Genomic DNA, 27,420 nt, shown 5'->3' on the forward strand with positions numbered 1-27,420 from the left:
AGTTGTGCGGTACACAGTCAACCACGCAATTTTGACGTCACATGTTTGCCTGCAACAAAATGGTGCAATGAAAAATTTCTGACATGTTTGAAGCGCTTTCATTTTGTCACCCCCACATTTCATGTTTCACCCACAGTTTTGTTTGACTGGAGGTGAAAACAGCCCGGCCAAAAAATGTAGTGGGAACACTGAGTTTGGTTGAAGTTTTGTGTGCAAGCTGTAATCTTTGCCATAATGTAATTTTGATTTGTTATTGATTGTTATAAGGTATTTAAGTTACCTAAGTTTTGCCTAGTTATGGCCCCTGTTTGATACAGAAGTTATTGAAAAGTTTTGGTAACAGTTGCAAGTGTTAATATGTTCTTTTTGTATAATATGTTTTTGCTTATTTCTTACAGTGAGAGAAAACAAAGGATAGATGATATAAAAAGAAATGTACGAGATGCAATTCTGGTAGGTATAAATTTGCACACTACTGTTAAATTCATTGGTACATTAGTGTTACTAGTTTTATAATCACCATTTCGTCAGTGTGCATGTCTCAACTGTTGTGCATGTTAGCAGGTTTCTCAACAACTACTAGACCAAATGCTTTCAAACTTCACATGTCTTTGGCATCATGAGATGTCTTCTCAGGGCAAGACACTAACTCTAGCTTTTATTTTGTCAAAATGATACCCCTTATTAACAGAAAAATTTTGCTTAAAGATTTGCTTGTAAGAATGTTTCAAAGGAATTACTTCACAAGATGTTTTCAGATTCTTTATCGCATAGCAAGTTTTATAAATCTTGCTGACATTTTAGCAAAATTATGCACCTTTTTATACATCTGTTTTGAAAAAACAGACATAGTATGTAATGTAGTGCATCCGTTCACATGTCCGTCCATCATTATTCGTGTCTTGAGCATAACTAAATAACCATTAAAGGTATTGACTTTAAATTTGGCCTATAGGTAAATGGCAATGAGACGATGTGCAGAGCACTCAAACTGGCTCTGTAGGTCGAAGGTCAATGTCACAAATTGAGCTAAAAGGTCAAAACTGTCTATCATATTTTGTGTCCAGAGCATAACTTAATAACCATGCAAGATATTGACTTCAAACTAGGCATGTAGGTAGGTAGTGATGAGACAGTGTGCAGAGAACATGTTCCTCCCCCCCACCCCCACTTGTTCAACTTAAAAAATGTTACAAAAGCTAGTGTATGAAAGCTAATATTAGGTGGAAGGGCTTCAAATCTTATTTCTTTTGTACTTGTTGTCAGCATCAGTTGATTGACAGATGGTATTTAAAACCAGGGCTTTTGCCCCCTATAAATCTACCTCCCGTAAAAGGAGGCAGTCCCAAAGCAAAAAAAGTATGTTTTTTTTACCAATTCTTAACTTTAAATTCCCAAATGAATATTAACTTTCAGGGTTCTCACTTTTCTACAGTAGTTTTACTGCTTTATCTCTGTTTATTTTGGTTATTTGAACAAAGTTATAATATACTTTAATGAAACTGAACATCTGAAAATATTACACTTTAGAAAAGCACCTTTATATACGTAATGGTAACTTTCAAATTTTTACCAGTTAAGACAATATCCAAGAGCATCTTCCCAGTTGCTCTCAAAATGATGGAAAAAAGGTCTGTAAAACTGAAGATTAGCTGAGAAGTGTATATAATATTTGTTATATATTTCGCGTCTTTGAAGAAGGGGTATATTATTTTGCTCTTGTTGGTCAGTTGGTTTGTCTGTCAAGGTCCTATGACAGTTACATTTCAAAGAGCTATTACCTTTAATCAGTGGGTGACCTAATGTAAAAATCAAGGCCACGGTAACCTTGAAGCTGTTAACCATTTCTAGTCTGTCAGTGGTAAACACCGACAAACTTCATAGAATATTATATTTATATGTGATCAGGAGATCATGACCCCTGAAGGTCAGTATGTCATACCCAAAGGGCAAGGTCACAGTGATCTCAAGACATTTGATCTAACAATTGCTGGAGAACAGTTAGGCCTGGGATTGTCCAATATCAAGGGACAGTTGCCTGTCAAATTTCAAACTCTTTGTGACCTGGAGAATCAAAACAATTTCCAATAAAAATCTTGGACAGTCAGTTACTTGAGACTTCATTTTATGACTTTGGTGGTCAATAGGCCTTCATAGGATGATTGCTTGAAATCTGCATCATTAGTTGATGGCCCTATAAGGACAAAAGTCAAGGTCAAAATGACCTTGTGACAGATAATAACATTCTTACAACTGGATGTAGGCAGAGCCATGCTACCCTCTGAACAGTTACTCATAAGGTAGTTCTACACGTTTGATAAACTGGAAGTGATGGCGTAACATCATTTTTCCAGAAAACAAAGAATAAAGCCTGGATTTGGCATACGGAAATGAAAATCATTTTATGAATTAATAGCAACCAGTAAGTAAATTTATTACAATGGCACTGTAACTATCTTTCTAAAGTTAAAATATGATATTAAAACATGTGACACATTAAATAATTCAAAAGAATGTCTTAAAATTAGCTTTAAATGTGCAGTTCACTTTAATCATGGCCAGATATCTCAAAAATAAGCACCAAAGACGTAAAAAATGGTACTAGCAGCTTCCTCGCTTGGCGCTCAGCATTAAGGGGATAGTGCTAGGACTGGTCAGCCCGGTGTCAGTATAATGTGACTGGGTGGGATATCATGCCACGTGTCTACGGCGTGATATTCCAGTGAGGCAGCACTATAAAGTTGGGCATTGTGCTCACTGCTACAAGTAGACACCGTCGTTTATATGACTGAAAAATTGTTGAAAAAGACGTTAAACCCGAACACACACACCAAAAATAAGCACACAGGCCTATACGTTTTATTTCACCTCATTATAGACCATATGTTTATTTATGACATGAGAAGTTTCATTAAAATCTAAATAATCATTGTAGAAAAAATTTTATTTGTGAAAATGTTATGAAAGACTGCAAGTTGTGATTTTCCCATAGACTCCCATTATGAAATATTGCATGAGGTCCAAACTTTTCGAATCAGTCTAGCAAAAAATCAAGCACATGACCGTATCCTTATTTATTTTAGGGCTGTCATCGATAGAAACGATATCGATGTATCAACGATATTTTTTTGTCGATCGATTATCGATTCCCATTTTCAAAAATCAATATTTTACAGAGAGAAAAAACTATCCAGATAAACACTCAGACCCTCAAAAACAATTAAGCTTACAAAGTTGTAAATTTAGATAAATGCAAAAGAGAAGTGAAGGCAAAATAGAAATGAAAGATTTTATTAATTTTTATTTCTTTCTTTTATTTTCATTAATATACAAAAACAACACAATCAAACAGTAATATGAAAAGTAGGCAATAGAACTAAAACTAGCATTTACAGGAAGGTATATAGTATGCATATGAACAAATAGGTTGTTAATCTAACTTAATAATCGATATATCGATGTATCATCGATATTTGTCTTCTGATATATCGGTATCATCGATATGCCTAGGACCCAATTAATGACAGCCCTAATTTATTTGTTGAATTTTATAAGTACATTGTATATTTTGAAAAATCTGGGTTTAATCAAATTCTACGTTGTAGAAAATATTTTGATCCGAACGTGCAGAAGTACTTGTATTTAGCTGAGTACCTTAAGCAAAATATTCCATCATGAACTTTTTGTATAATAATGTTTCATGAATCCAGAAAATAGGAAGAGGAACTATCAAGGTATATTGAATTTATCCGGTTTTTTTTTTTGTAAAAAAAAGTCAATTACCGTACAGATCTTCTATATAAGTGTATTTTGTTAAATGTTGTTTGCAGCATGAGCATCATCTTACTCCTTGTAGAAAGATGCAGGTTGTAAAATGGAGTTTTCCAGCTGCAATCTCCAAGTCTGATATGCATAAATGTCCTTACTTCAGAACTGCTAGTTTGGGATTTATTGTTGAATGATTTTCATACCCCTGGGTGTATTTTTCAAATTTTTGGAATGGCCATGTATGTCCTTCCATCAACACTTCTGTTCACAGACTCATAAGTCACAAAGTATAATAATCTATGGCTTTGAAACTGAACAGGGGATGACTTAGCACCACTAGAGGAGGGCCCCTATTGTCTTTACAAGGTCAAGGTCACAGTGACATGGAGACTGAAAATGGTTTCTGGATTCTAAGTCAAAAAGTATAACAAGTACAGCTTTCAGGCTTCTACTTCATCACTACAGGAAGATCTCTATTGATTTTGGGATCAGTGGCTCAAAGGTCAAAGTCACAGGGACCTGACATGATTTCTGGATTTTTTTGTTTCCAAGATCTAAGTTACCAAATATAATGACTAAACACCACTTGAGGAGGGTCTGTAATTCAATAGTTAAGCTCACAAATAACCAGGAGACAGAAAAAGGTTTCCTTAAGTTACAAAGTGTAATAACTATAGCTTTCAGTGGATTGGTGAGCTAGCTGTGTCAAGATTTTCATTTCCGTTCAGTGAGTAAAGTTTGAGTTGACTTACTTAATTATACCCCCACCAAACATGTTTGAGGGGGGTATATAGGAGTCAGTTTTGTCGCGTCCCGTCGCGTCCCGTCCCGTCGCGTCCCAAAATCTATTATCTCAGTTATTACCAAATGGATTTGATTCAAACTTAAAATACATGTTCCATCTTATCACCCACATCATGTGACACAAGGTGCATAACTCTTGACACCAAGTTTTCATGAATTATGTCCCCTTTTACTTAGAATTTAAGGTTAATTTTGTTGTATTTTCACTATATCTCAGTTATTACTAAATGGATTTGATTCAAACTTAAAATAGATGTTCCACCTCATCACCCACATCATGTGACATAAGGTGCATAACTCTGACACAATTTTTTTTATGAATTATGCCCCTTTTTACTTAGAATTTAAGGTTGATTTTGATGTATTTTCACTTTATCTCAGTTACTACTGAATGGATTTGATTCAAACTTAAAATAGATGTTCCACCTCATCACCCACATCATGTGACACAAGGTGCATAACTCTGACACCAAGCTTTCATGAATTATGTCCCCTTTTACTTAGAATTTAAGGCTAATTTTGTTGTATTTTCACTATATCTCAGTTATTACTAAATGGATTTGATTCAAACTTAAAATAGTTGTTCCACCTCATCACCCAGATGATGTGACATAAGGTGCTTAACTCTGAAATAAATTTTTTATGAATTATGTCCCCTTTTACTTTAAATTTAAGGTTGATATTGATGTATTTTCACTATATCTCAATTATTACAAAATGGATTTGATTCAAACTTAAAATAGATGTTCCACCTCATCACCCACATCATGTGACACAAGGTGCATAACTCTGACACCAATTTTTCATGAATTATGCCCCTTTTTACTTAGAATTTAAGGTTGATTTTGATGTATTTTCACTATATCTCAATTACTACTGAATGGATTTGATTCAGACTTAAAATAGATGTTCCACCTCATCACCCACATTATGTGACACAAGGTGCATAACTCTGACACTATTTTTCTTGAATTGTGTCCCCTTTTACCTAGAATTTAATGTTAATTTTGATGTATTTTCACTATATCTCATTCTGATTGGCTTAGAGCCAAAGGGAAGTAACCTTTTTTAACCTTTGTACTGAGTTTCTTCCCCTTAAATTCCAGGAATTAGTCTATTTTTAGAAATCCTATTTTTAGATTTTCAATCTTTTTTATTATAAGTCCTATGTAAAAAGTAAAAACATTTTTCCGTGGTAACATGGGTCGGTAAGACACTTCTTTGTATTCACTTTTAGTGTATCTCTAATATTAGAGATTTAATATATTTACTAGTATTACTATACTAGTATTATACTAGTATTACTTATATGTGGAAGCCCAGGATGAAGTACTCCAAAGTATTTTTAAGATTCCTTATGGTTGCCATTCTTCTGTGACAAGACCGTATGGTGGGGGTATGAGTCACTCCTGTGACAGTTCTAGTTTAAAATTAACTTATAGTAAGACCAAGGTTTAGGATTGCATTTGGAGTCAGTAGAGTGAAGGCCACTTGGATTGATATATTAAAATTAAACTTGGCATATAGGTAGTGTATAAAAAAACCAAGATTGGGATTGCATATTTGGTCAGTGAGATCAAGGTCAGCATAACTTTCTGAAAATTCCGCTGTAGCAATTTGATCCTAGGTATTGGTCTATAGTACCTTTTTTATGCCCCCTTGAAAGAAGAAGGGATATATCCTGGTCCCCCTTCAAAGAAGTTGGCTCAGTTCCAGTCACTTAGTAGACTGTTAGTTTTGGTTTCTGATCAATAACTAGAGAATGCTTGGTCACACATTAGTCAAACTTTATAGGATGATTTCTGGTGGTATGCAGATGACCCATATTGTTAAGGGGGTCAGAAGGCTAAAGGTCAACATCACAGTTAAGGATTTAAGCTTGTTTACTTAAGAATGCTTTGGCATACTGTGGTCAAACTTCATAGGATGATTGTCAGTGGTCAGTAGATGAATCCAATTATTTTTATGTTGAGAAGCTCATGGTTAAGTGACATTGATTTTGCAAATGGTTTCTACCCAATAGCTAAAGAATACTTTGGCCTACAGCTGTCAGATTTCTTGGGACGACTGCCTGTGGTCAGTACATGACCTTTTTATTTGGGGATTATTAGGTCAAATGTCAAGGTCACAGGGTTTCTGCTTTCGATAATTAAAGAGTGCTTTGACAGCCAGTGTTCATAGGATGGTTGCACGAAGACAGGCTGAGTAGATGATCTCTGTTGTTAGCTCACCTGTCACAAAGTGACAAGGTGAGCTTTTGTGATCGCGCAGCGTCCGTCGTCCGTCCGTCAGTCCGTCCGTCCGTCCGTAAACTTTTGCTTGTGACCACTCTAGAGGTCACATTTTTCATGGGGTCTTTATGAAAATTGGTAAGAATGTTCACCTTGATGATATCTAGGTCAAGTTCGAAACTGGGTCACGTGTGGTCAAAAACTAGGTCAGTAGGTCTAAAAATAGAAAAACCTTGTGACCTCTCTAGAGGCCATATTTTTCAGAAGATCTTCATGAAAATTGGTCAGAATCTTCAACTTGATGATATCTAGGTCAAGTTTGCAACTGGGTCACGTGCCATCAAAAACTAGGTCAGTAGGTCAAATAATAGAAAAACCTTGTGACCTCTCTAGAGGCCATATTTTTCATGGTATCTGTATGAAAATTGGTCTGGATGTTCATCTTGATGATATCTAGGTCGAGTTTGAAACTGGGTCACGTGCGGTCAAAAACTAGGTCAGTAGGTCTAAAAATAGAAAAACCTTGTGACCTCTCTAGAGACCATACTTTTGAATGGATCTTCATGAAAATTGGTCAGAATGTTCAACTTGATGATTTCTAGGTCAGGTTCGAAACTGGGACACTTGGGGTCAATAACTAGGTCAGTAGGTCAAATAATAAAAAAACCTTGTGACCTCTCTAGAGGCTGTATTTTTCATGGGATCTGTATGAAAGTTGGTCTGAATGTTCATCTTGTTGATATCTAGATCAAGTTCGAAACTGGGTCAACTGTGGTCAAAATCTAGGTCAGTAGTTCTAAAAATAGAAAAACCTTGTGACCTCTCTAGAGGCCATTCTTTCAAATGGATCTTCATGAAAATTGGTCAGAATGTTCACCTTGATGATATCTAGGTCAGGTTTGAAATTGGGTCACGTGCGGTCAATAACTAGGTCAGTAGGTCAAATAATAATAAAAACCTTGTGACCTCTCTAGAGGCCATATTTTTCATGGGATCTGTATGAAAGTTGGTCTGAATGTTTATCTTGATGATATCTAGGTCAAGTTTGAAACTGGGTCAACTGCGGTCAAAAACTTGGTCAGTAGGTCTAAAAATAGAAAATCCTTGTAACCTCTCTAGAGGCCATACTTTCAAATGGATCTTCATGAAAATTGGTCAGAATGTTCACCTTGATGATATCTAGGTCAAATTGGAAACTGGGTCATGTGCAGTCAATAACTAGGTCAGTAGGTCAAATAATAAAAAAACCTTGTGACCTCTCTAGAGGCCATATTTTTCAATGGATCATGAAAATTGGTCAGAATTTTTATCTTGATGATATCTAGGTCAGGTTCAAAACTGGGTCACATGAGCTCAAAAACTAGGTCACTATGTCAAATAATAAAAAAAACAACGTCATACTCAGTTCAAAACTGGGTCATGTGGGAACAGGTGAGCGATTCAGGACCATCATGGTCCTCTTGTTTTTTATAACAGACGAAACTTCGTCAGGATGTTCCTTGGATTGTCCTCCACCAAAGTTGTTAAAGAATTTTAGCCCATGGTTGCCTTGGCTATTGATTAAAAAAATCGTCTTTTCCAAAACCTCAAGGTGCAGAACTGAGATATTTGGTTTAGGACTGTCCACTAACAAATCATGCCCTTCGGGTCAGAATTCATCCTGCTCTTATGTTCACTATGTCTTGTTATACAGGGGAAAAAAATCTTCCTTCCTAACACCAATACCATATTGCCCATAGCCAAAAGATTTGGCATGTAGCATTGTGTATTGGTCTGCCACCCAAGTTTGTTCAGTCATGCCCCTTTGGTCAAAGTTGGCCCCACCCAGGGGAGGGTGGCGGTAACTTGTTAGCTCACCTGTCACAAAGTGACAAGGTGAGCTTTTGTGATCGCGCGGTGTCCGTCGTCCGTCGTCCGTCCGTGCGTCCGTAAACTTTTGCTTGTGACCACTCTAGAGGTCACATTTTTCATGGGATCTTTATGAAAGTTGGTCAGAATGTTCATCTTGATGATATCTAGGTCAAGTTCGAAACTGGGTCACGTGCCATCAAAAACTAGGTCAGTAGGTCTAAAAATAGAAAAACCTTGTGACCTCTCTAGAGGCCATATATTTCATAAGATCTTCATGAAAATTGGTCAGAATGTTCACCTTCATGATATCTAGGTCAAGTTCGAAACTGGGTCACGTGGGTTCAAAAACTAGGTCAGTAGGTCTAAAAATAGAAACCTTGTGACCTCTCTAGAGGCCATATTTTTCATGAGATCTTCATGAATGTTGGTCAGAATGTTTACCTTGATGATATCTAGGTCAAGTTTGAAACTGGGTCATGTGGGTTCAAAAACTAGGTCAGTAGGTCTAAAAATAGAAAAACCTTGTGACCTCTCTAGAGGCCATATTTTTCATGAGATCTTCATGAATATTGGTCAGAATGTTCACCTTGATGATATCTAGGTCAAGTTCGAAACTGGGTCACGTGGGGTCAAAAACTAGGTCATTAGGTCTAAAAATAGAAAAACCTTGTGACCTCTCTAGAGGCCATATTTTTCAATGGATCTTCATGAAAATTGGTCAGAATGTTCACCTTGATGATATCTAGATCAAGTTCGAAACTGGGTCACGTTGGGTTAAAAACTAGGTCAGTAGATCTAAAAATAGAAAAACCTTGTGACCTCTCTAGAGGCCATATTTTTCATGAGATCTTCATGAAAATTGGTCAGAATGTTCACCTTGATGATATCTAGGTCAAGTTCGAAACTGGGTCATGTGGGGTCAAAAACTAGGTCACTAGATCTAAAAATAGAAAAACCTTGTGACCTCTCTAGAGGCCATATTTCTCAATGGATCTTCATGAAAATTGGTCAGAATGTTCACCTTGATGATATCTAGGTCGAGTTCGAAACTGGGTCATGTGCGGTCAAAAACTAGGTCAGTAGGTCTAAAAATAGGAAAACCTTGTGACCTCTCTAGAGGCGATATTTTTCAATGGATATTCATGAAAATTGGTCAGAGTGTTTACCTTGAAGATATCTAGGTCAAGTTCAAAACTGGGTCACGTGGGGTTAAAAACTAGGTCAGTAGATCTAAAAATAGAAAAACCTTGTGACCTCTCTAGAGGCCATATTTTTCATGAGATCTTCATGAAAATTGGTCAGAATGTTCACCTTGATGATATCTAGGTCAAGTTTGAAACTGGGTCACGTGGGGTTAAAAACTAGGTCAGTAGGTCTAAAAATAGAAAAAACCTTGTGACCTCTCTAGAGACCATATTTCTCAACGGATCTTCATGAAAATTGGTGAGAATGTTCAGCTTGATTATATCTAGGTCAGGTTTGTAACTGGGTCATGTGCGGTCAAAAACTAGGTCAGGTCGAAAAATAGAAAAACCTTGTGACCTCTCTAGAGGCCATATTTTTCACGAGATCTTCATGAAAATTGGTGAGAATGTTCACCTTGATGATATCTAGGTCAAGTTTAAAAGTGGGTCACGTGCCTTCAAAAACTAGCCATTAGGTCAAATATTAGAAAAAACCTTGTGACCTCTCTAGAGGCCATATTTTTCAATGGATCTTCATGAAAATTGGTCAGAATTTTTTATCTTGATGATATCTAGGTCACATGTGCTCAAAAACTAGGTCACTATGTCAAATAACAGAAATAATGACGTCATAATCAGTTCAACACTGGGTCATGTGGGGATAGGTGAGCGATTCAGGACCATCATGGTCCTCTTGTTTTAAAAAGACTCATTTAGGGAAAACTGTAAAAATCTTATTGTCTAAAACTGTAATGACATGTAGTGTTTTTGATCAAATCATGCTCTTGGGGTCTATCCCCGGCAGTCACTTGTTTTTACTTATACTTGCATAAGAAAAACCTGAAAAGTTAAAATGGTATGCACTAAGCAATAGATAGGTCATTGTGTTGTTGTCATTATGCATTTTAAAATATACTGAATCTATTTAAAATGTCATGAGTTTCACGACCCTGAAATAATGTTGATATCTCACCTTTAATGAAAGGTAAAGGTGGGGGGCAGGGGGGAGGAAATCCCTAGATTACATTGCTAAATCTTGTGTAGCATATTACATGCAATAAATGTTAAATATCAACAAATGAATACCTACATGACTTAATTTTGAAAACGTCTCATCTCACAATAAGGAAATAAGTACTGAGAAATGGAGATTGGAATTTGTGGATTTTAAAGTTTGAAGATGAAACAAGTTCTGTTTTGTTTGTTGGGGTTTAGTTTGCTTGGCCTGATGGTACCATGAAACCCATGGAGATTTAGCCCTTTTATTTCACAGTTACTAACTGAATTATATGTACAGCCATTTCGAGTAATATTTAACCTCATTTTCAAAAACAAAATGTAAAGGCCGCCCACCCACCCCCATCATTACTTCAGAATGAATAAGAATAGATATGGTAAATTTTCTGCTGCCTCCTCCGAAATAAAATTTAAGAAAAACATACCTCTTGCCTAACCTCATTTTGAGATCAGATATTCCAGCAATTTAAGGTGGCCTTATAGAGAAATAAAGTTACTTATCTAATGCTTCATCTAATTAATAAAAACATGTATAATACAGAAATGTTCAATAACTTTAGATTTTTATGCCCCCGGCATCTACTGATGCGGGAGGCATATAGTGATCGTCCCGTCCGTCCGTTCGTTTGTCCGTCCGTCCGTATGAGGTTAACCAAATGGGACCGTTTCGTCTAGCGTCAATACCCCTTACTAGAATGACTTGATACTAATGCAGATGTAACCTGTGAACATTCCTCATCTTCAGACATCACCTGACCTCAGTTTGACATTGACCTTGACCTCATTTTGGACTTAGGTTGCTTTATATGGGCCATCTCTTGGTTAACCAAATGGGACCGTTCCGTCTAGCATCAGTACCGCTTGCAAGAATGAATTGATACTAATACAGATGTAACCTGTGACCATTCCTCATCTTCAAACATAACCTGACCTCAGTTTGACCTTGACCTCATTTTGGACTTAGGTTGCTTTATATAGGCCATCTCTTGGTTAACCAAATGGGACCATTTCGTCTAGCATCAATACCGCTTACAAGAATGAATTGATACTAATACCGATGTAACCTGTGACCATTCCTCATCTTCAGACATAACCTGACCTCTGTTTGACCTTGACCTTGACCTCATTTTGGACTTAGGTTGCTTTATATAGGCCATCTCTTGGTTAACCAAATGGGACCGTTTTGTCTAGCATCAATACCGCTTACAAGAATGAATTGATACTAATACAGATGAAACCTGTGACCATTCCTCATCTTCAAACATCACCTGACCTCAGTTTGACCTTGACCTCGTTTTGGACTTAGGTTGCTTTGTATCGACAAGGATGCCACCGGGGGGCATCAAGGGTTTATTGAACGCAGCTCCTTGTTTTTTTCTGTCTGCCATCCCACCAGTGTGAGATATAGTTTTTTCATTCTGCAGAATTAGTCAGCATTGGCAAATATCTTTTTTAAGATGGCCTTTATAGAAACTTTTGTGTCTATAGATCTTTGTAGTGCTGACTAAATTTAGAAACACAGGTTTTCCTTGGAATAGATTTATTAGTTTGGCTGTGCTTATTGATCCAGCTCTGCACATTCTTGACAAAATGGGGACAATTTTCTGGCTGGGCTGCTAATAGTCTTTTAGTTCACTTGTGAATGATGATGCTTTATGTTTCTACTTTGAGAAGGCAATATCCGTGTTCAGGGGTAGCAGTTATATTCTGAATATTGTTATTGAAGTACCACTTACATTTGTTTGATACATGATATATGTTGAGTAAGAATCTGACCCCTTATCTGGTCTGGAAATAAGCAGCCATTTTTGTGATATGTTCAATGAATTGGTTTTGACAGGGACTACCTTCACACAGACTATACTCTGCATAAATAATTAAGATTGGTGGCTTACAATCAATGCAATTAGTTGCACACACTGGTTATTATTAAGCAATTTTGTTTTTTCTAGTGATTGTCCTGGACAAATATTGATCCCATGTCTTTGTAATGTCTCAGCGTCATACGGTATGTAAGGAAATCAATGAATAAGTTTAGAACTGGCACAGTGAATGTAGCAGAAAAATGGTGCTCAGTTTGAACATTAACATGTTTACTGTAGATTTTTTTACCAGCTTTTAGAGAGAAATTTTAAGTGTAGAATTTAAAGGGGTTATGATGTTAAGTCCAGATTTCTGTAAAATTATCCAAATCTTTCTGAAATTTAGGAGGTTGTTTAGTTTCAGAGTAATTGTAAATGAAATTAAAAAGAAAAGGCAGTTTATTGAGTTTGTAGGCACTAGATGTCATACCATTACAGCAGTATAGTCCTAATAAAATATGTTATATATATATATATATAAATATCATACTCAGGATTAGATATATATTATAACGCACCCAATTTTTTTCCTGTTGAACAAAGAAGTATATATTATGCAACGATTCACTGTTGTACGTCACAGTTATTACATCATAGCTTAAATGTCAAAGCAGCACACCCCACACCAACAGGCAGTTATTTGGTGGACGTCGCCAAGGAAGGATGTATTAAATTATAAGGACACACATAACAGCAGAAAACTTACTGCACATATACAGCAGAAAACACTACATTCGTACAGCAGAAAAGTAACAAAAAATGTGGTTGTCACTTTAAAGGCTTTCAGAAAAAGATTTTTAGAAGATTTGATTAGTCAGGACATCTTGAAACAAAATTTAGTGGTTGTTCATAAGTTTGTAGTTGACTTTAAAGAACAGCATGTAGTAACATTTATTTTTGTAAATGCCCAAAGTGATTTTTGTGTGAGGTGAATTACAGCACAAGCTACAATTGCACAGGTGACAACAGTCATAAAGTAAGCTCCAAAATGGATCAGATTTATTAAACAGTAAGTGGATATCAAAATATTTAAATAGGATTGTAAGAATGAAATTATTGCGGTATGTCATGTATGTGGATGAGGTATTTTTAAAGTCCTTGAATGTGTTGTTAGACCGAGTACAGTTGTAATACTGTACTTACTTTAATTATTAATTGGAGTGTCATAATAGTTATGCTAATTAAATGGTGAAAATGAATTAAATGAAATAAGTATGGAATATATGTGGTAATATGTCCAAGTGGGTTGTCTATATAATTGAAACTATTGTAGTTAGTAATGTTCCTGTTCTCTTCATGCTTGAAACTGCTGTTAATATTCCCAAGGCTGTTGTCGTTAATGCTTGAAACTGCTGTTAATATTCCAAAGGCTGTTGTCGTTAATGCTTGAAACTGCTGTTAATATTCCAAAGGCTGTTGTCGTTAATGCTTGAAACTGCTGTTAATATTCCAAAGGCTGTTGTCGTTAATGCTTGAAACTGCTGTTAATATTCCAAAGGCTGTTGTCGTTAATGCTTGAAACTGCTGTTAATATTCCAAAGGCTGTTGTCGTTAATGCTTGAAACTGCTGATAATATTCCCAAGAGGGCTGTCTTTAAGGCTTGAAACTGCTGATGATCATTCCCAAGTGGGTTGTCTTTAATACTTGGAACTGCTGATGATCATTCCCAAGTGGGTTGTCTTTAATACTTGAAACTGCTGATAATACTCCCAAGAGGACTGTCTTTAATGCTTGAAACTGCTGATGATCATTCCCAAGTGGGTTGTCTTTAAGGCTTGAAATTGCTGATGATCATTCCCAAGTGGGTTGTCTTTAATACTTTGAACTGCTGATAATACTCCCAAGAGGGCTGTCTTTAATGCTTGAAACTGCTGATGATCATGTCCAAGTGGGTTGTCTTTAATACTTGGAACTGGATCATTCCCAAGTGGGTTGTCTTTAATACTTGGAACTGCTGATAATACTCCCAAGAGGACTGTCTTTAATGCTTGAAACTGCTGATGATCATTCCCAAGTGGGTTGTCTTTAATGCTTGAAACTGCTGATGATCATTCCCAAGTGGGTTGTCTTTAATGCTTGAAACTGCTGATGATCATTCCCAAATGGGTTGTCATTGAGGCTTGAAACTGCTGATGATATTACCAAGTGGGTTGTCTTTAATGTTTGAAACTGCTGATGATCATTCCCAAGTGGGTTGTCTTTAATGCTTGAAACTGCTGATGATCATTCCCAAGTGGGTTGTCGTTAATGCTTGAAACTGCTGATGATACTCCCAAGTGGGTTGTCATTGAGGCTTGAAACTGCTGATAATATTCCCAAGAGGGCTGTCTTTAATGCTTGAAACTGCTGATGATCATTCCCAAGGGGTTGTCTTTAATGCTTGAAACTGCTGATGATCATTCCAAGTGGGTTGTCGTTAATGCTTGAAACTGCTGATGATACTCCAAGTGGGTTGTCATTGAGGCTTGAAACTGCTGATAATATTCCCAAGAGGGCTGTCTTTAATGCTTGAAACTGCTGATGATCATTCCCAAGTGGGTTGTCTTTAATGCTTGAAACTGCTGATGATCATTCCCAAGTGGGTTGTCGTTAATGCTTGAAACTGCTGATGATACTCCCAAGTGGGTTGTCATTGAGGCTTGAAACTGCTGATAATATTCCCAAGAGGGCTGTCTTTAATGCTTGAAACTGCTGATGATCATTCCCAACAGGGAAACCTCAACTTTTTTCAGCAGTTGCCAGCAGGTCCACCAACTGCTAAAATCTAGTAGACCTGCTCAAACTTTAGTGGACCTCCAATTCTATCACATAAATTGTGATGTTGTAGACGTCATAACTTCATATGACTCAAAGAAACAGGACTTATTTCTAAAATTATTAAAAATGGAAGACTGTAGCAATCTGTTACCCCGAAAAATGATTATTTTGAAAAGTGTCCCAAAATATGGACACAATAATCATCATCCACCCGACCCGTGTTGAAAGTGAAAAAAAAACATTAACAATTATCGGTAATTACTCTGATGATAAACTTAGTAATTCGCCTTGTTTTCATCATCAGTTAACATCCCCTCAAAGAGCTTAAAGAAGTGTGTCGGTTATTATGGCATCTGAAATAGAGATCAAAGCGGTATAGTTGCCCGAGATTATCATGGCATTACGTCATGTTTTTGCGCCATGTGACACATCACTGTCTGATCGTACTTTCTCGATTCCTGAAATTGTTGAGAAGAAATCAATAAAAAAGTTTTTTTCTTTAATTTTTATAAAGCGAATGTGCAATATCCCGAATAAACTGACATGTAAATCGTGTCAAACCGGGAACGATGATAGTGGATATCCTACCTCTGTGATCTATTAGCCCTCAAGAAATTTACATTATTGTTTGAGAAGAATATCTAACAAAGTGTTGTGTCAAAAAATACATGTACAAAGAATCATTTAAAACTTATTAAAAACCACAACGACATCATACTGCAGTGCTTTATATTAAAACCACATTCCTATTTACGTTCACGAGGTCACGTAACCGATTCTGCCACTCTAACAGAAATCTGTTTGCCAAAAATCGTTTTACTCCATGTTTTTAAAATGCTGCCGCTTTTTCATTATTTAAGATTTTTTAATTGTGTTTTTTGTACTTTCTAGTAAAAAGTCTGAATTTTATTACCATAGTATGTACCATTTATTTACTTTAAGAAAGAAATAAATAATAAAGATCGCGCTGTTTGAAATTTTACAAAACATTATATGAAAATTTGATCGTTTTTAAAGAATGTTACCAGCATGACGTTTTGATATTTTTACGATTGGCGGGTAAATTCCAGTCAATCCAGGTAATTTTGCCTGATGTAATTTCTCAATTTGGTAAAGTTACCACGTAAAAACCACTCACCCGATCGGTGGAGTAGTCCATTCGTGCTCTCCTGACTTAAACTCGCCAATGCTTATAACTGTAGAATGCCGTACTTATGGCAAAATCAACATTCGTTTTGTGAATTTGCCGATATGGGTATGATTTTCCCCCTACTTTTCACTTCTAAGCCATGATTGTCAATTGGTTGACTGTCGGTCTACCCAACTTTTGATAGTTAATGGACCTGCCATTATTTTGGTTGTGTCGGTACAACGGTCCACCGCTAAGGTCGAGGCCTGTTGACACTTCTAATAATATTCCGAAGTGGGTGGTCGTTATTGCTTGAAACTTCTGATGATATTTCCAAATGTGTTGTTGTTAGTGCTTGAAACTGCAGTTATAATGTTCTTGGAGTCTTCATGCTTGAAACTGCAAATAATATTTCCAAGTGGATGGTCATTATTGCTTGAAACTGCTGTTCTAATGTTCTTGGAGTCTTCATGCTTGAAACTGCTAATAATATGCCCAATTGGGTTCGCATTATTGCTTGAAACTGCTGTTATAATGTTCTTGAATTCTTCATGCTTGAAACTGCTAATAATATTCTCAAGTGGGTTGCTGTTAATGCTTAAAATTGCTGATGATATTCTCAAGTGTTGAAATTGCTGTAAAAGCTTTCAAATTTTGTATGTGAAGATTTAAAAGCAGGAAGAAAAGTGGAGATGGTAAGATTCTGGTGTTCTAGATTAGATAGATAATGCAAAGGCATATCTATACTAAATCGGTGACCTAAGCTTATAAAGTGGGTAATTGTTTCTTTATGTCATAATGCAGGCTTCCTCTTTTTGCACTGAAGTGAGGTAGAGCATATAATTATGTTTATTCATGATGTGTATGAAACATAAGGTATTTCTGCATATCTATACTAAACCGGTCACCTAAGCTTATAAAGTGGGTAATTGTTTCTTTATGTCATAATGCAGGCATCCTCTTTTTGCACTGAAGTGAGTATGTTTATTCATGACGTGTATGAAACATAAGGTATTTCTGCATATTTGGTCAAAATGTTACATCATTATACCCCCACCAAACATGTTTTGGAGGGGAGCTATATTGGAGTCAGTTTTGTCGTGTCGTGTCCCGTCCCGTTGCGTCCTGAAATCTATATCTCAGTTATTACTAAATGGATTTGATTCAAACTTAAAATAGGTGTTCCACCTTATCACCTGCATCATGTGACACAAGGTGCATAATCTGACACCAATTTCAATGAATTATGTCCCCTTTTACTTAGAATTTAAGGTTAATTTTGATGTATTTTCACTATATCTCAGTTATTACTAAATGGATTTGATTCAAACTTAAAATAGATGTTCCCCCTTTTCACCCACATCATGTAACACAAGGTGCATAACTCTGTCACCAATTTTTCATGAATTATGTACCCTTTTACTTAGAATTTAAGGTTAATTTTGATGTATTTTCACTATATCTCAGTTATTACTAAATGGATTTGATTCAAACTTAAAATAGATGTTCCACCTCATCACCCACATCATGTGACACAAGGTGAATAACTCTGCAACCAATTTTTTAGCTAACCTGAGCACGAATGGCCCTGGTCCGTCCGTCATCGTCAACAATTTGACTGTTAACACTCTAGAGGTCACAATTTTGGCCCAATCTTAATGAAACTTGGTCAGAATGTTACCCTCAATAAAATCTTGGATGAGTTCGATACTGGGTCATCTGGGGTCAAAAACTAGGTCACCAGGTCATATAAAAGGAAAAGCTTGTTAACACTCTAGAGGTCACAATTTGGGCCCAATCTTAATGAAACTTGGTCAGAATGTTACTCTCAATTAAATCTTGGACAAGTTCGATATTGGGTCATCTAGGGTCAAAACCTAGGTCACCAGGTCAGATAAAAGGAAAAGCTTGTTAACACTCTAGAGGTCACAATTTTGGCCCAATCTTAATGAAACTTGGTCAGAATGTTACTCTCAATTAAATCTTGGACAAGTTCGATATTGGGTCATCTAGGGTCAAAAACTAGGTCACCAGGTCAAATCAAAGGAAAAGCTTGTTAACACTCTAGAGGTCACAATTTTGACCCAATCTTATTGAAACTTGGTCAGAATGTTACTCTCAATTTATTCTTGGACGAGTTCGATATTGGGTCATCTGGGGTCAGAAACTAGGTCACCAGGTCAAATGAAAGGAAAAGCTTGTTAACACTCTAGAGGTCACAATTTTGGCCCAGTCTTAATGAAACTTGGTCAGAATGTTACTCACAATTAAGTCTTGGACAAGTTCTTCTTCTTCTTGTCATTCAAGTCTACACAGTCAGACCAGTAGCCTCGATGAAACTTGTGGTTAGCCGAAGATCCTCAATGCCTCCATACAGTTTCTGTAGGATTGAGGTATCTGTCGGCCAAGTTGCAGCTCGCTCTTGGTCATGCCTTTTACATCTCTGAAGTATATGCTCCGCAGTCTGATCTTCTTCACCACATGGACAAGTTGGCGATAAGTTGCAAGTTGCATTGATGGGCGTGTCCGGTCCATATCTTTGTCATTCATGCATGGATTTTAAAATTATTGGGCATGTGTGCCACAGTAAGACGACGTGTCGCGCGCAAGACCCAGGTCCGTAGGTCCTAAACTCTAACATTGGCCATAACTATTCATTCAAAGTGCCATCGGGGGCATGTGTCATCCTATGGAGACAGCTCTTGTTTACAAAATTATGCCCCTTTTTCAACACAGAAATTTTTGGTTAAGTTTTTGTATGTAAGCTGGTATCTCAGTATCCACTAATGGGAAAGGATTGAAACTTCACACACTTGTTCACTGTCATGATATGATGTGCAGTGCAAAGGGTCAATAACTCCACTTCGCATTTTACAAAATTATGCCCCTTTTTCAACTTAGGAGTTTTTGGTTAAATTCTTATATGTAAGCTGGTATCTCAGTACCCACTAATGGGAATGGATTGAAACTTCACACACTTGTCCACTGTCATGAGCTGATAAGCCTTATGCAGGTTCCATAACCCTATTTTGTTTTTTTACTAAATTATGCCCCTTTTTCGACTTTCGTATTCACGCAATCCACAAGGCTGTTGATTAGTCGAGCGTTACTGTCCTCCGACAGCTTTTGTTTTTTAAGTATTAAGTTTTTTTTATGTTTTTATATTATTCTAAGTATTTTTAAAATTTCTTATGGTTGCCATTTAACTCTTCTGTGACAAGACCGTATTGTGGGGGCATAAGTCACTCCTGTGACAGTTCTAGTTTATTCAGAAATCCAAATTTAAACTTGATCTTGGGCAGCATGTTCCTGTAATTTGTGGCTTATTACAATTTCTTCATGGTAGGTGGTAGGAGACAAACAATCTCTAGATTAACTATTACATTGGTACATTGTACAAAGAAGCAATTTGAATTATGTCTCCCCATATAAAGGTCAAGGTCACAGGGGCAAAAACATGGAAAACCGTTTCCAATCCACCCCATGTGGTTCTGGGACGATCTGTGTATGAAAAGAATTGGAACCGCTGCCTTACCCTTGCATGATCTTAAAGAGGCGACTAATAAGTTCTTAACACTTGGTTTTGCTGTAACTCTGTGATTCCAGTAGGTATGCAAATTTTGATTCCGTACCTCATGTTTTTATTTCGATGTAAATGAGATGTGAAACCAAAATTTGTAGTCCTGTTTGGCGCCATATAACCTATACTGTGTTGGTGCGCTGTAAAACCCAAGTAAACAGATAAACATTTCCAATCCATAACTTGAGAACCACTAGGCCCAGAATGTTGAAACTTCTTGGGATGATTGGACATGCGGTCTAGATGATCCCTATTGCAGCCAACCATTGGTGTCTCTTGGACTTCTTGCTTCTGTCCCCTATTGACTTCTTGCCTATTACTACTATGCATTGGGGGAGACATGCGCTTTTCTACAAAAGCATTTTCTAGTTGAACTTGCAGTTGCTTAAACCATAATGAAATTTGATTATGGGGGTAGTAATGAATTCGCTAGAAAAGAATTTAGAATAATGTAGGATAACTTTTTGTATATAATGATGGCCTTAGACTGAGAAAGATAAGCAGTCTTTAAAAAAGTATTTTACTAAAGCACTTGTATAATTTATGAGGAATTAATTTATAATGAAGATTCATACAAAACCTGTCTTAATTTTATGATGCATATTTTAAAGTTTATAGTATTATTCCATTCAGTTTGATCAAATACTGAATTCATTTGAAAACATTTATGCAGACTTAATTTTTCTTTTGAAATTGATCAATACAGATTATTGAGAGTCCTACAATCCAGCATCGATTATCATAGCTATACATTTTTCTATATTTATAAATATTTGAAAGTGCTGTATATTCTATCTAATAACAAAAAGTGATCAAGAATATTGACCCTGATAGATCTACCGTATATCTATAAAATGATAAGTCCTTCCTTTTAAGCTCACCAGAACTTTGTTCATCTCAAGCAATAATAAGCAGTCATCTTTGTTTATTGTACTGTTGTGACTTTGTTACCAGTAAGAAGCAGTCACATTTGTTCAGTAGACTGTTGTAACTTGGCTGGCAGTAATGACAAGCCAGCTTTTTTCAGCAGACTGTTGTGACATGGCTAGCAGTAATAATGAGCCTGCTTTGTTCAGCAGACTGTTGTAACTCGGCTAGCAGTAATAATGAGCCTGCTTTGTTCAGCAGACTGTTGTAACTTGGCTAGCAGTAATAATGAGCCTGCTTTATTCAGCAGACTGTTGTAACTTGGCTAGCAGTAATAATGAGCCTGCTTTATTCAGCAGACTGTTGTAACTTGGCTAGCAGTAATAATGAGCCATCTTTGTTCAGCAGACTTTTATAACTCGGCTTGCAGTAATGATGAGCCTGCTTTATTCAGCAGATTGTTGTAACTTGGCTAGCAGTAATAATGAGCCATCTTTATTCAGCAGACTGTTGTAACTCGGCTAGCAGTAATAATGAGCCTGCTTTGTTCAGCAGACTGTTGTAACTTGGCTAGCAGTAATAATGAGCCTGCTTTGTTCAGCAGACTGTTGTAACTCGGCTAGCAGTAATAATGAGCCATCTTTATTCAGCAGACTGTTGTAGATGGGCTAGCAGTTATAACGAGCCATCTTTATTCAGCAAACTGTTGTAAATGGGCTAGCAGTAATAACGGGCCATCTTTATTCAGCAGACTGTTGTAAATGGGCTAGCAGTAATAACGAGCCATCTTTATTCAGCAGACTGTTGTAAATGGGCTAGCAGTAATAACGAGCCATCTTTATTCAGCAGACAGTTGTAAATGGGCTAGCAGTAATAACGAGCCGCCCGCCCGCTTAGCTCAGTAGGTAGAGCGTCGGTCTACGGATCGCGGGGTCGTGAGTTCGATCCTCGGGCGGGGCGTATGTTCTCCGTGACTATTTGATAAACGACATTGTGTCTGAAACCATTAGTCCTCCACCTCTGATTCATGTGGGGAAGTTGGCAGTTACTTGCGGAGAACAGGTTTGTACTGGTACAGAATCCAGGAACACTGGTTAGGTTAACTGCCCGCCGTTACATGACTGAAATACTGTTGAAAAACGGCGTTAAACCCAAAACAAACAAACAAACAAATAACGAGCCATCTTTATTCAGCAGACTGTTGTAAATGGGCTAGCAGTAATAACGGGCCATCTTTATTCAGCAGACTGTTGTAAATGGGCTAGCAGTAATAACGGGCCATCTTTATTCAGCAGACTTTTGTAAATGGGCTAGTAGACTTTTGTAACTTGGCTAGCAGTAATAACGAGCCATCTTTATTCAGCAAACTGTTGTAAATGGGCTAGCAGTAATAACGAGCCATCTTTATTCAGCAGACTGTTGTAAATGGGCTAGCAGTAATAATGGGCCATCTTTATTCAGCAGACTTTTGTAAATGGGCTAGCAGTAATAACAAGCCATCTTTATTCAGCAGACTTTTGTAAATGGGCTAGCAGTAATAACAAGCCATTTTTATTCAGCAGACTTTTGTAACTGGGCTAGCAGTAATAACGAGCCATCTTTATTCAGCAGACTGTTGTAACTGGGCTAGCAGTAATAACGAACCATCTTTATTCAGCAGACTTATGTAACTGGGCTAGCAGTAATAACGAGCCATCTTTATTCAGCAGACTTTTGTAACTGGGCTAGCAGTAACAACGAGCCATCTTTATTCAGCAGACTGGTGTGATGAGGCTAGCAGTAATAATGAGCCATCTTTATTCAGCAGGGCAAGCTTTGTTCTGTGCCCTTGAATTAGGCCAAGATCAATGACGGGCGTATTTTGTGACAGTCTGGCACTCTTGTTCTTCAATTTAAAAGATAAAACTATTTATACTGGAATGTCCATCATTTTTTAGCTCCACTGTTCAGAGAATAGTGGTGCTATTCTGCTCGCCCCGGTGTCGGCGTCTGCGTGAGCTTTCTTGGTTTAAGTTTTTTGGCAACCTTTGTTTTTCTTTGTATGTGCAGGGGCTGGGCCCATTATACCCAAGATCAAGGTCACCAAGGTGTTATACTTAGATTATTTTTAAGGTTAAAGTTTTTCGGCAACGTTTGTTTTTTTGTCATATCTTTGTTACTATTGCTTATATCTTACTGTTACTTCACATAAACATTGTCCAGCATACAAACAAAATATGTGGAGGGGCTGGGCACACTATACCTAAGGTCAAGGTCACCAAGGTGTTATACTTAGTTTATTTTTAAGGTTAAAGTTTTTCGGCAACCTTTGTTTTTCTGTCATATTTTTGTTACTATTGCTTATATCTTACTGTAGTTTCACTTCGTTTTCTGGACATAACTTTGGTACTATATATCTTCCTTTTAAAGTAGAGGTCTCTTATTGTGACATAAATTCATTTTACTGTCAAATCGCCGAATAGTGGAGCGCGCTGTCTTGTAGACAGCTCTTGTTATAAACTTGCAAATTCCTTAGAGGGCAGTATCAATTGCAATTCATCTCAAAAAAATTATTAAAAGTCGCCAAATAATTCTTTCAATAAGTAGTTTAATAAAAGGACTAAAACCGAGTAAATAACGTCTCTTGCTTTTTTTGCACTGTATGTTCACTTATCCGAATTTATGTTTGTCCAAATTCTCTTTAGTTTCTGATGTGAAGTCAACAAATTTTGCTAAATTATGGTCATGTTTTACATGTGTAAGTATTTATATTTAACTCGGTGCCATGTCCCTTATCCACTGTAAATCCTGTCATCGCTCGATAAATATTGAGATCAGCGATTAAGAAAGTACACTTTGGCAGGTGGTGGAAAAAGACGTAATTCAAAGACTGGTTTGCATATTGTTTTAACACTATGGATCAGTGACATGATGTTATTTGATCATTCTGAAATCTTGCGTATGCACGTTTTTGTAAACATTTGCCTTCAGGTACGATTAACGGTCAATCTGACTGAAGTACATCTCCTATTACGCTACGCATAGGATCTGACAACGAGCTATTGATGGCCTCGTTCTGACAGCCCTTCCGCTAGCCAATCAAAAGTTAACTTACAACATTCTGCAAGCTTTAAAAAGCCTTGGTATTTGATATTAACAATTTTTATGCAGAAAAATGTCAGATAGCCGGTTAGCTCAGTCGGTAGCGCATTTGCTCTGTAAGCGAGAGGTCCCGGATTCGAGCCCTGGATTAACTACATATTTTTCTTACTCTTTGACATTCGAACAAGTTGTCTGATTGGTTCAAACAAAAATAGATTTGCGAAAATAAAAATAGCAATCTTGGAAATACAAAATATACAGAAGACGAATGTGAATGGGTCGTTCTCAGATCTTCGTTTAGAAGATCAAGTACTTTAGACAGATTGGATTAACGGTTATTATTGTTTGCCGATTGTAGTAAAGATAATTAATGCCTCCGGATCACTCAATAAGACGAGGGGATTATAGACAACTGTCAAAATTATGTTTGAAGACTACCGTATGGATTTCCGGGCTACTCGATATGGAGTTTGAAGGTAGCCCGGTGGGCACGGTCTGAATTTAGTAGCCCAACAGAATTATCTGGTAGCCCTTGGGCTCCAGACATGGGATTTTTGAAACCCTGTCTCTAATTAAACTGTTTCGTGACTATTGGCAGGTACCTATGGCAACAAAAGTTATGATATGCAAAAGGATTTTGTATCTATATAAGGAACAAATTTTTGAGGCATTGTTTTGAATATATCAAATGTCTAAGCTCAGGATTGGCAGACCGTATTAAGTAATCTTGAGTTTTTGCAGTATTTTTCAGAAAGTGTTTCAGAATATTGGTATTGATTTTCTGCTGTTAGAATAATGATGCAAAGGCAAGTTGGAACTCAAACAAATTCATTTAGAAAACTCATTTTTTTAAAAAGTTTGGTTGTTTATGAATACATGTTGGAGAATTTATGGAGTCTATTTCTTAGCAGCATCCATTTAAAAAGCAGGGGGACATTGACCTGGTAGCCAGTCATTGTTTATTGATTTGTGAATGTAATGAGCACAGAGATCAATAGCATGCATGCAGAGATCTCTTCTACATGATTCTAATCTATAAACTTCCTATCTTAAGTAAAATACTAAGTTTTCTTACTTTGCAAACATTATTGCTATTACAATTAAGTTTGTGCACTTGCAATTGATTATTATTACTGGTACTGATGATAAACCCGGACAGATGATAAAGTCGACCACCTTAGAAATATTCGATTGCAATCGGTTATTTATAAAATTGAACACACCATCTAATAGTTTCCACTTACAACACCATTTGGTGTAAACAAAAACAAAATTGGTAAATATTCTGTATAAATAAATGACTTACATAAATTTGTATTAGAAATATTTATCCAAAATTACTGGGGAAGAGGGTGTTTTTTTGCGCATGCTCACTGTCGAAACATGAAGGCCTGACATTTGTTAAGTTTTCATTACTTGATCAGGAATGACTGTTGCAGCTTTTTGGGGAAGGTTTCAATATAATAATACCAAGAAAATTTTGTAAATGACAAAGTGTTCGAATTTATCATCAGTCAACGTTCATACAGTCCCCTTTTTACATACCCCTTTCAGGCCCTCACTTCGTGTGAGTTTGCTTACTAAATATAAATTTGAATTATGTAAAGTTTTCAGCAAAGGTTAAGCTTTATTTTGATACCGACCATTGATTTCAATTTGCAGAAATAAAAAAGTTACAGGTAAAAAACCTCATTTTCTGTTCGGGTTTATCATCAGTACCAGTAACTAAATTTTCTTGAAAAAGATGGTTATAAGATCGGAGTATGGCTTTTGATAATTATAAGGCAAGTGGATTTACAGATGAGAGAGCATCCAGTCGGAGGTTTCTAGTCAATAGCTTTAGTTCAGATTGACATTTTCCACCAAAATCTCAAAAGATATAGGTTTGCAATTATCTTCAGCTCTGGATAAATGTCCCAAAAATAAGCACATGGGCTTGCTTACATTTTGTATTGGCATAGTATCTCAGTCAAGTTTGTTATATCAGCAGGACTCTCAAGTCTGTGGGAATAATACTCAAAATTGTGAAAAAAGTTGACAGTGTCCACTCTCTAATTTGTGCAGTCACCAAACTTGTTTATAATGTTTATGGGCATAATATTTCAGTCAACCATCTTGTTCCTCCCAAGTCTATCTGGAATTACAGCCCTTGAACTACCCAAAATAACAAAAAATTGACAGTGTCTACACTCTTGACTTGAGCATCATTTTTCACTAAACTTGAATACAATCTTTAGGGGTATATAACCTTGGCCAAGGCTGATAACCATACAGATTGTCTGAGTGGCTATAGAGTTATGGCCCTTGAATTACTTAAAATTTCAAACATCTAGTGACCCCTTTCTATGAATTGATTAGTTTGTAGACAAATAAAAATGTGACTTTAGTTTTCAAATTTAGCCTTCAACTCCTGGGAAAAGCTGAAGATCCTCTGACATTTTCTCCATTTTCATAAACATGCATATGCCTTGCCAGAGTGTATAGAAATGTACGCGGTGTCCTAAATGTATTTGTTTGTTTATTTCAGACAAGACAAGTTGATCATGGTAACTTGTATATTTGTATATTTCAGACAATAACAGGTGCCATGTCAGTACTAAACCCACCAGTACCTCTAGAAAATCCGAAGAACCAATTCCGGGTAGATTACATCCAAAATGAAACCATGGTTCCTGAATTTTCCTACCCTCCGGTAAGTTTTATTCCATTGGCACTCCCACCATCCACCTAGAGAAATATGTGTTTGCACTTACATTTGCCTTTTGTCTGTCTGTCTGAATTTTTGTGCATATACCGTATAACTTCATTTAAACGCCCCCGGGGGCGATGCATTTTACGAAAAATTTGATCCAAACAATGTCAGTAACTCGTATAAACGCCCCCCTATTCATCCCAATTCATGCACTGACATATTAACCCGATACGTCATGGTACTGGGAATCTGTGTAAAGTCGCGCGCTGAGTGACGTGATCCGAGTTAAATTCGATCAATACTGTAGCGTTTATAGCCCAGATGTTTATGTGGATTTACCTGCACGTAGCATATTCAGTACTTACACACAGTAGATTTATTTGTGCCATGCCTGTTGACGTGTTTAAAAGTTTGTGTTAATAAAGTGTGTTTTTTTTTTGAAATTCATTTGTATTGTTATGAAATTGTTATTATCTGGATATTATTGTGTTGGATCTAGGACCAATTTTTGAAGGTAAGATTTTTTTATTTTCCCCAAAACACGTTGGGGGGGGGGGGTGGGGGGTTAATACGGAGTTATATGGTGTGGAGAAGTT

General features: G+C 36.7%; 1 protein-coding gene across 1 annotated transcript in view; it reads left to right on the forward strand.

Annotated features, from left to right (window-relative positions):
• Window positions 1-27,420, forward strand: part of LOC123549097 (guanine nucleotide-binding protein G(s) subunit alpha) — a 112,520-nt gene that overhangs the window by 12,036 nt on the left and 73,064 nt on the right. The window contains exons 3-4 of the mRNA XM_045336905.2: window positions 399-453; window positions 26,705-26,824. Of these exons, the coding sequence (XP_045192840.2) occupies window positions 399-453; window positions 26,705-26,824 (175 nt within the window). The remainder of the gene's footprint in view (window positions 1-398; window positions 454-26,704; window positions 26,825-27,420) is intronic.

Source organism: Mercenaria mercenaria, chromosome 6 (assembly GCF_021730395.1).
Source record: "Mercenaria mercenaria strain notata chromosome 6, MADL_Memer_1, whole genome shotgun sequence".
Taxonomy (NCBI): Eukaryota; Metazoa; Mollusca; class Bivalvia; order Venerida; family Veneridae; genus Mercenaria; species Mercenaria mercenaria.